This window comes from Cyphomyrmex costatus, unplaced genomic scaffold, assembly GCF_001594065.2.
Source record: "Cyphomyrmex costatus isolate MS0001 unplaced genomic scaffold, Ccosl1.0 scaffold223, whole genome shotgun sequence".
NCBI classification, from domain to species: domain Eukaryota; kingdom Metazoa; phylum Arthropoda; class Insecta; order Hymenoptera; family Formicidae; genus Cyphomyrmex; species Cyphomyrmex costatus.
The window spans coordinates 794,739-804,509 of NW_017276291.1; the positions used below are offsets into that span (position 1 = coordinate 794,739).

Consider the following 9,771-nt stretch of genomic DNA (forward strand, 5'->3'; position numbering starts at 1 on the left):
AGAGAGAGAGAGAGAGAGAGAGAGAGAGAGAGAGAGAGAGCACATTTAAAGTAGGGATTAAATACCTTACAGTGCAGCTGCAGGTAAAGAAACCTAATTCCATAATCAATTAACTCTTCTTGCGCCATAAAAAAATTATATGATAAATAATCAATTAAAATTCTTATTTCATGAGCATATGTGATTCCAGTGTGTATTACTGAGAAAGTTATACATAATCACCTTTTTTAAAATTATGTATAACAATGAAAGGCATTTTTTTTTCGAAAGCTACGTAGTATCGGGATAACTGTTCTTAAATATGTTACAAAAAGTATATTTCATGATGAAACATTAAAGCTATGAACACAAAGAGCATAAGCAATCATACTTGAGCAATAACCGAAATAAAATAGGAATTATTTCAAAAATATAATTTCTAACTGAGGAAATCTACGATCTCCATTTGCTAATTCTTTATTTTTTCCCTCTGTTGCAGAGCATGTTCTTTTTAAGTTTATTTTAAATCAATTTACATATTTTTAATTGAATTTCTAAAATTATTATTTATTAATATTCGCGCGAAAGAAGTAGACAAAATATGTTTACTTATTTAATTATACTTAATGTAATATTTACGGTCATACATATCCGATAATAGCAATTATTTTTATTTAAGCCTTCTATTGAAATCGTGCCTGTACTGCGAGAACAATTGGGGCTTTATAAGCCCCATTCACGGTAACGTAATAGCAAAAGTGGAATATATGTTCACCAAAGAAATAAAGTTAGTAATTTTCCATCCCGGTTTGTCAGCCGTTGCTTTGATAACAGAAGACGGAGAGGTATATATTAAGTATTTAAATATCATGAGATAATACCATATTCAACAATATTAAACGCTATTCAACAAATATAAAATTATTCTAATTCTTTTGTATTAAAATACTTTTTAAACGTTTATTAATTAAAGTATATGTAGAGTATAAAGTATAATATAATTTATTTAATATATGGAATGTGAATAAAGATTGTATACATTTATATCCTTTGATAAATAATGTATATTGTTCTAATTTTTATATTATAGAAATTAGAACAATAGAAATTATGACGTGTGTTTTCTATACTTAAATTCTCAATATACAATCTAATAATCCCATAAAAAAGTAAATATATTGTAATTAGAATCAGGAACTTGCAACAAAAATTTCGGATAACAATTTGAAGGAAAACCCCGTTTGCCTACAAACTGATTGCCTACTGCACCGTTTGTTTACATCTCATTTGCCTATAGCTCGAATGTCTACATAAACCTGCGCACAAATAAAAATTTCAGAAACGATATTATTTTTACCTACATGTATTATTGCCTACAAATATTGCTACATACTACTCGATTGTCTATATTTATTATGTTGCCTACTTGATTGCTTATACTATTTATTCTATTATTCTCTGATTTCAAAACACAAATTCTATTTCAGGACACAAATTCCCCGTTTGAAAACAAATTCTCTGCTTTAAAATATATTTCTTTGCTTTAAGAATAGAAATTACGTATCTTCTTACTTAAACTTAATTTTTAATTTGTACTTAAAAGTGTTTGTACGTAATCGAGCAATAGGCTTACGATGATTTTTGTTGAAGTTATTCTACCTCGAAGTTTGCCTATTCTAGAATATCTTTTAATTTTGTTGAGTAACGTATTATCGAATAATAACAAACATCCCCAACGGGTTACGTATAATTTTCTCCGTGAAAACGTATAATTTTAATCCTTGATTACTATCAGTTTCGGTAATTTTCGATAATTATATATTTATTTACCGTTACTACTTAAAAGAATTGAAACTTACACCAAAACCGAAAGTTGAGTAGTTTCGGATTATAACCGTAATCAAACCGAATTGTTTGAAATGAATATTCGAGACCTTATATACACTGTAAAAAAATTTCATGTAAAATTACAACAGTCATAGTGGGTAATTTTGGGACCCACTATAATAGTTGTAAACTTCCACGCGTTTGTAAATTTTCTATATTGAAAGAAAATTAATTTCTTAATTTGTAATTGTAATTTTCCATACAATGTAAAGATAAATTTACATTATCAGAGGTAAAATGAACTAATTTTTGTAAAATCACACAATTTAACATATTTCCACCATAAATTGTGTAATTGTTACACATATTATTTATGTAATTTTACGTACTTTTTTTTACAGTGTATGCATGACATTAACATGTTCAAATAAATGCACCATACTGTTATAATTAATCCAATAGAATAAAATCTATGATCATCTTATCTTTTACAAGCGATATATATGGAGTACGTTACAACCTTCAATACGTTATGTACCACATAAATTTGATTGGAGCAATACAAGGATTGTGAAAACCGCAAGTGACACCAATAATGGCTCTTTTCTCATTTTAACTGATGATGGCAAGGTAAAGTATATATATATATATATATAAATAGTAACAATGATAATTATTAATCTCACGGATTGTATTTAAACATATATTTGTCATTTAATTTAGGTATATTACAAAATGTCCAATCACTGGTTTAGAGAGAGTCAGGGTATTTATCAAATAAATATCAAAGATGAATATCAAACGATTACAAGCATGAGTTGCGGAAAAAACTTTTTTGTGATGGTAACAAATATTGGTAAAATATACACTTGGGGACATAATGCGAACATTCAACTAGGTGTTCCTGAAATGTATATCTTCTCAAGAAATCCATTGGAAATAACCGAACTTTCAAGCAAATCAATTGGTAATTCTTCTTAAAATACGCTTCTTACAATGCGAAACATATGGATATATCGAAAAATTTATGGCTGCAAGCAATGTAGATTAATATCATTTCTCTAATCTTAATACTTAGTCAAAGTGGCCAGTGGAAAATATCATACACTTGCTTTGACTGATAAAGGGAAAGTGTATGCGTGGGGTTCAAACAAACATTGGCAATTAGTACCTAATAGAAGAGATAGCAGATCCATCTTCTACGGACATCATCCATTTATGGTAAATTATGTGCTACTGTAATTGTATTCTGAAATATAAAATATATCAGAGAATTTTATGATTGACAGTTGAATATACCTAATATGAAGAAAGCATCAGATATCGCCACCATGGCAAATTGTAGCATTGTCAAGTCCAGTGAAAATGGACTTATTTATTTGTGGGGTCGAATTTGTAAAGTAGAAATGAGGAACCATGTTGTCTGCGAATATACGAACATATTTGACATATCCAACACAAATAATGCCCATTCACCAATGTCCATGGTTCATGATTTTACAGATGAGGAATGTAACATATTAAATGATTTGGAAGCTGCATTCAACGATGAGGTTAGTTTCTATTCTATTTATAATTCAATTTCCATTTTAAAAAAATATCAGAGATCTTTTAAACTCTTGTAGCTGATGACATGCTGAAAACTTTAAGCAAGTCATCGGTAAAAGATTGGTAAATATTTGAATCAATTGTAGATCGTTATAATTCCATACTATATTAGCTTTGTAAATTCTTGGCACATTTTGCAACGTTATAACAATTTCTCTCGCTTTGTAATTTGCTATTTTAAGTGTCATTTTTAGCCTTATTACACCATATTTATGTATAATCATACATTATATTTATAATATGTTATCAGTTATGTGTATATAATTAAAGAAAATACTTAGATAATAATATGTACCTATATGATATATGACGTCTTTAACAAATCTTGTTTCTTGCCTTTAAAGTCAACGAGTGACCTTACGATAAAAAACAGAAACAGATCCATGATTTACGTCCACAAGTCTATCTTGAAGATTCGTTGTTCGTATTTCAGAACATTGCTCGGCTACATTGAAAGTACAGAAAGGTATGAAAAACACATATTTGCTTAAAAGCTTTTTAATATTAAATTGATTTATATCATTTTTTTGAATTTTTTCCTTCATAGCATCATCAATCGTGACATTTATGTATATGCAGTGTATGAAACCTTTTTTAAATATTTATATACTGGCAAATTCGATCTAGCATCTGTACATGACTTGTTAGGTGAGTTTGAATTAAATATAACGCAAAATACATTGTTAGTTGCACTGATTAAAATATCTTTTCATTGCAGATCTCTTAGTACTGGCTGATGATGTCGGGGAGAAAAATCTCGAGATGGATTGTTTTCCAGCAATAAGGAAAGCAATTACCGTATCAAACGTTATAGACCTTTTCAACCTTGTTAACAAAGTGTATGAAAAAATGTTGCCAGATAAACATAAAGAGGTAATTGAATATTGTTTTCCTTTTTTCTATTGCGCATGACGAATATTTTTTCTTTTATTAAAAAAGTAAATGTAAATGTCTTCTCTGATTTTGATAAGTTTTTAATATGATTTGTAAATAAAAATAAAAAAACATATTTCTTTATATGAATCGGAATTGTACATTTAAGGAATAAAATAATCCGTTTGAGTTTCGTGTTATAAAGCAAATATTATTAAAAAAGAAAATAGAAAGAAGAAATGAAATATGAAAAAGAGAAATAAATTTTTAAAATAGTATTTCAATGGTTTAGAAGATAATTAATGATTAAAACTAAGTTAATATTTTTGAATTTAATTTCTTATAAATAAAAATTTGTTATTTAAACCATTTTTTCAGAGTTATTGTGCTTTAAAATGCTTTGAACTTTAGTTTCAAGCATTTTTTTTATATCTCTCACAGTTATAACTTTGAAAGGCAACCTATTTTCGAAGAGATGTTTTATTATTCTGTAAACGTGCAATAGGGCACATTAAAATAAAATGTGTTTTCCTTACTTTCCTCAATAAGACAATATATTCATAGTTTATAATAATTAGATTGGTATATTACATTTCAATGGGTTTTCCTGTAAGATAAAAGTACTGCAGAAATTAATATTAAATAAAGTTTTTTTTTCCTCTTAACGTTACTTATATTATACGCGACATAATAAAACTTAACGCGTGTGACAAATACCCGTGTCTTACACTTCACAGACAAGTATATTTTAATACTATTCAACATTATTTTTAGTCTCAATTTATTTTAAATCACCTGCACTGGAAGAAACGGCTGGTTGAATATGACAGTGCAATAAATTTTTGGTCGTAGCAGCTATTGTGTATGACTATCGTAATCAAGAAAAAATTGGCTTCTGCAGCCAATTAAAACTGCTGTACTATATTTTATTATTAATTTAATAAAGCAGCCAATCTTTTCTTTCAATGTGACAAAAATATATTATATATTCATATATATTACATGTTATTTTATTTACTTACATGTATGGTGTCTATTATTTAGGAATTGACGAATTATTGTTATAACTTCTATTTGAAAAATGTGACGGAAGTGATCCAGACTGAAGATTTTCAAAACTTGGATAATGAAAGTCGAATTAAGTTCTTAACTAGACGGAACGAGTTCTTTGAAAATTGATGTGGATTATTTAACTTCTATTTGAAAAATATGACGGAAGTGAACCAGACTGCAAAGAAGAATTGGATGATCAAAGTAAAGTTTGATCTCTGAGAAATATACATATACATATGTATACGCACTCACATATACACATAAATCCTTGTATTTTCATAGTTAAATTTATTACGAATAACAATATCTTGAAATATTAATCATAGAAACGTGAAATATATTGTCTGACTAAGAGTGAAAATTTCTAAACATTTTTTAAATTAGAGTCGTCTTTGAGAACAAGCTTTGCATGCTTTAACAAAACAGGAATGAGAAATAGGAACAATGATAAATATGAATACTGATTACAAACCAATAGCATTCCTCCTGGATAGTTTCAAAATTACCATTATGCGGACAGTATATAATATTTTTAACATATATTTATTACTATTCATTTTTTAAATGATTAATAAATGTTTTATGTAATATTTATGATAAATATAAATAAATATTTCAAACAAGCATTTTTGACCGAGATCATAATGTTTCATGAAGTATTTCTGTAACGTTTACTGTAACATTTATATTTACTGTAATATTTATAATATACAATCAGTCAAAGAAAAACCGGTACAATAGAAAAGTTGGAAAAATTTACGAAACTTCGAATGCTCGTAACTCGGTAAACTACTATGATACAAAGGTGTTTAAAAAACAAAAATGAAGCTTGAAGTTTGTACTTTTGAGAAACTTCATATGCCGATTGAGTGATCAATAATTTTTCCATGGTCGATAAATTGAGGATCTGCAAAAGTGACAAATAGAATCTTCTATTCCGAAGTTGCACGTAGTAAAGCAGTAGACGCAGCTTAATGGGATAAAAAGAACATAAATTTCAAAATTTCCCTTTCAAAATATGCTTTTACGGAACTCGATACGATTTTTTTTCGTCAAGTTATGACAATTAGGTAAAAGAACAGTTTTTTAAACAGAACAGAGATAAGTACCTCACGGTTCGTCACTTTTGCATTTATTGACTTCAAACCCTCTCTGCCGTGTATGTGACACACACACACACATTCACACGGATGGGATTTCGACAATTAACATCTTAGAATTGCGATGATGGTTTGAACTGATAATGGGAGCATTATAATTTATTATTATTTCGTATTAAAGACTTTTTTTTTAAAATGTCATAACGTGGCAAAAAATTGTCGTATCAAATTCCGTAAAAGCGCATTTTGATAGGGAGATTTTGTTTCATGTACTTTTTATCCTATTTAGCTGCGTCTACTGCTTTACTGTGTGTAACTTTGAAATGGAAGGTTCTATTTGTCAATTTTGTCTTCACTCTATCATCGGCCATTAGAAAATTATTAATGCCACTCAATCGGTATTAGATGTTTCTCAAAGTACAAACTTCAAATTTCAAACTTTATTTTTTTGTTTTTTAAATACTTCTGTATCATAGTTATTTACTGAGTTACGAGCATTTGAAGATTCGTAAATTTTTCCAACTTTTTTGCTTTTTCTTTTTAATTGTGAGTGTATATACAATATACATTTCATTAATATACATATATTTAATATAATATATAATATATACAATATATATATTCATGTAATATATATACAGGGTGTTTCCAAAATACCGCCCAGTATTTATATAATGATCTGTGCAGACTCTAAGCCACAAAAGTAAATATAAATACTTACGAATATCTTTTAAATTATTTATAAATGTTGTATACTATTTGCGTATTGCACGTATTCTTGTTTGCAAAAATTTGTAAAAAATTGATTGAAAAGTTGTAAACTAAACGACATGATCAACGAGAAAATAATAAATGTAAAATTGTGAATAAATTTTTTCAGTTAATTCTGAATAAGTGAAGTTCTCCATTCATATAAACCGTAAAAAAGGAATTAATCTTTGATAAAATTAATAAATAAATAACAACAACAATAATAGCGTACTAACAATAAATAGTAATTGCTTAGGACAAAGGAAAAGTTGAATATATTTTAGAGGTCAATATCTTTTGACGTAAAATTTTATGAAAATTTTGATCGGAGGATCATGTGAAGTAATCACAATTATGACTCAAACAATAAAATTTGTTTCTCGACAAGAAATATTTAACTTAGGGTTTTTCCACTAGGTATTTACGTTGCACCTAACAAAATCTTAATTTATTGAATATAATTTACTATGTTTAAAATAAATGAACCAAACCAGTAAAATTTTCGTTTAACCTATTATTACAATGAGAAGAGTACACTAATAGAAAAGATTGGCTGCCAATTAAAAATGCTGTACCATAAAACCTGTCAGCAAAAGAATATGGATCCGAGCATGGGATACTCTGTATACGTATAATATATATATAGGGGAGACCGGGGCTCCATAGATCACGAGGTACCATATAGTTCATTGACTGTTTAGGGAAATCCAAAATTTTATGTAATGTTTATGTATCCAATGTCAAACTAAACAATGTCTGATACTTTCCTGAGAAAAATAATTTTTGGCTAACTGCTTATTGTAATGGTAAATAGTAAAAAATGTTTCATACAGTTATATATGGAAACAAATATTTATTTATTAGTTTTCTTCATAGTTGGAAAAATAGTAAACATTTCTAACTCTCGGGGGGAGGGGGTCTTTAATTCTTTCAAGATTTTCCTACATCCGCCGGCGGAAGGTTAAAGGAAGCTTATAAGTATAAAGGTACAATTTCATGACGCTTGACGCTTATTTTTAGCGTCAAAACAGATCACGTGATACAAATTGACGAATATTAATCATCAATTTTGATCACGTGATCTGTTTTGACGCTAAAAATAAGCGTCAAGCGTCAGCATGAAATTGTACCTTAAGACTTAATGATTATTAGACTTCATTTCTATATATAATATATTTGTTTGAGCGTGTAAAAATATATAAATACTAAAAGTTAAATTTATTAATGACTATTTTAAACATAAGATAAACTACTATAGAATTTTTTTCAAATACTATATATGGGCTCATTCATAGCTCGTTCATATTCAGAATATGCTTATAACGATATTAGTGCATTAATATGCTACATATAGTTTACATTATACATTCAGAATTTCAGAGCTATATAAAAGTGTGCTTTTATTGATAAAAACTCATTTTGAATACAGGCCATAATTTATACCTGATTGTGAGATTTTATATCTTCCATTCCGAATACTTATTTTAATACATTTTTACTGACGTTCCCTGCTGTCCACGAACTTATTAGAAACTCGTCAATAACTGTTTCTCAAAAAAGTACGCTCATTCCCCTTTTATTGCAGAGTTTAGAAAGATTTTTTAAAAAACTCTTTATGCTATCTGCTCGTTTGCATAATTGATTCGTATAATGCTTCGTTTTTCTAAGAGAAATCTGTAATTAATAAACAATGAAACGATTCTTTGAAACTAGTATTTTTCGTCTTCATGCTTTGTATTTTTCGAGGACTCATTCCTTTGTGTTGTATATAAAGTTGGACAACTTAAAGATAGCATCATAGTACGATACTCAAATGTCTCTCCCCTTGCTAAGATGTAATATCTTCAATATCTTCGGACTAATTTACATCGGAAGGTTAAGTAAGTAAGCAAATAGCTAAAGTTTTAAGTATTCAGAGAATTTAAAATGCAAATTATTTAAAATCATTATGTATTCATATATGTAGGTTTTTTTAATTTGGACAGTTAAACTGTTATAACGGGAAATTACACATAAAATTAATTACAATACATAAAATGTGTGTGTGCACTGGAATTTATTAAAGCTATAACTATTACGTAAAGTTTAATTAATTTATATAGAATAATATATATTTTTTTATGTGCTTTGCAATTATATATAAGTATAAAAAAATTATCATATACTCCAAAATTTTCAAAATAACAATTTGATATACTATATATATTTTTGTACTAACAATTTAAAGTACGTAATTTAACAAATCAATTATATGATTAAATAAATAATGTAAAACTAATAAAGTGTGTTATTTTAATTCCGAATATGAAAGGACGCAATTGCGATATAATCTAGAAAATTAATAGACCGTGTATTTGAATATCATAACAAATTTGTATCACATTACTTTTAACGAACAGATATTTAAAATATAAATAATATATTTTTAAAAAGTGGAAACAATTATCTGTTGCAAATAAATATTTTTATATTTAATTTTTATATACTTTCTAGATCTTAAAGATATACGAAAATTTAAAAAGTAGACAGTATTTAGAAAATATGAATTTTAATTAACATAGTAATGCATTTTGAAAGTAAT

General features: G+C 27.4%; 1 protein-coding gene across 1 annotated transcript; it reads left to right on the forward strand.

Moving 5' to 3' along the window:
- Positions 1-3,212: 3,212 nt before the first annotated feature.
- On the forward strand, positions 3,213-5,466 carry LOC108773857 (RCC1 and BTB domain-containing protein 1). Its single transcript, XM_018539805.1, has 5 exons — positions 3,213-3,359; positions 3,759-3,880; positions 3,962-4,062; positions 4,133-4,287; positions 5,332-5,466. Exons 1-5 carry the CDS (start codon positions 3,213-3,215, stop codon positions 5,464-5,466), a joined length of 660 nt encoding a protein of 219 aa, XP_018395307.1.
- Positions 5,467-9,771: the final 4,305 nt, after the last annotated feature.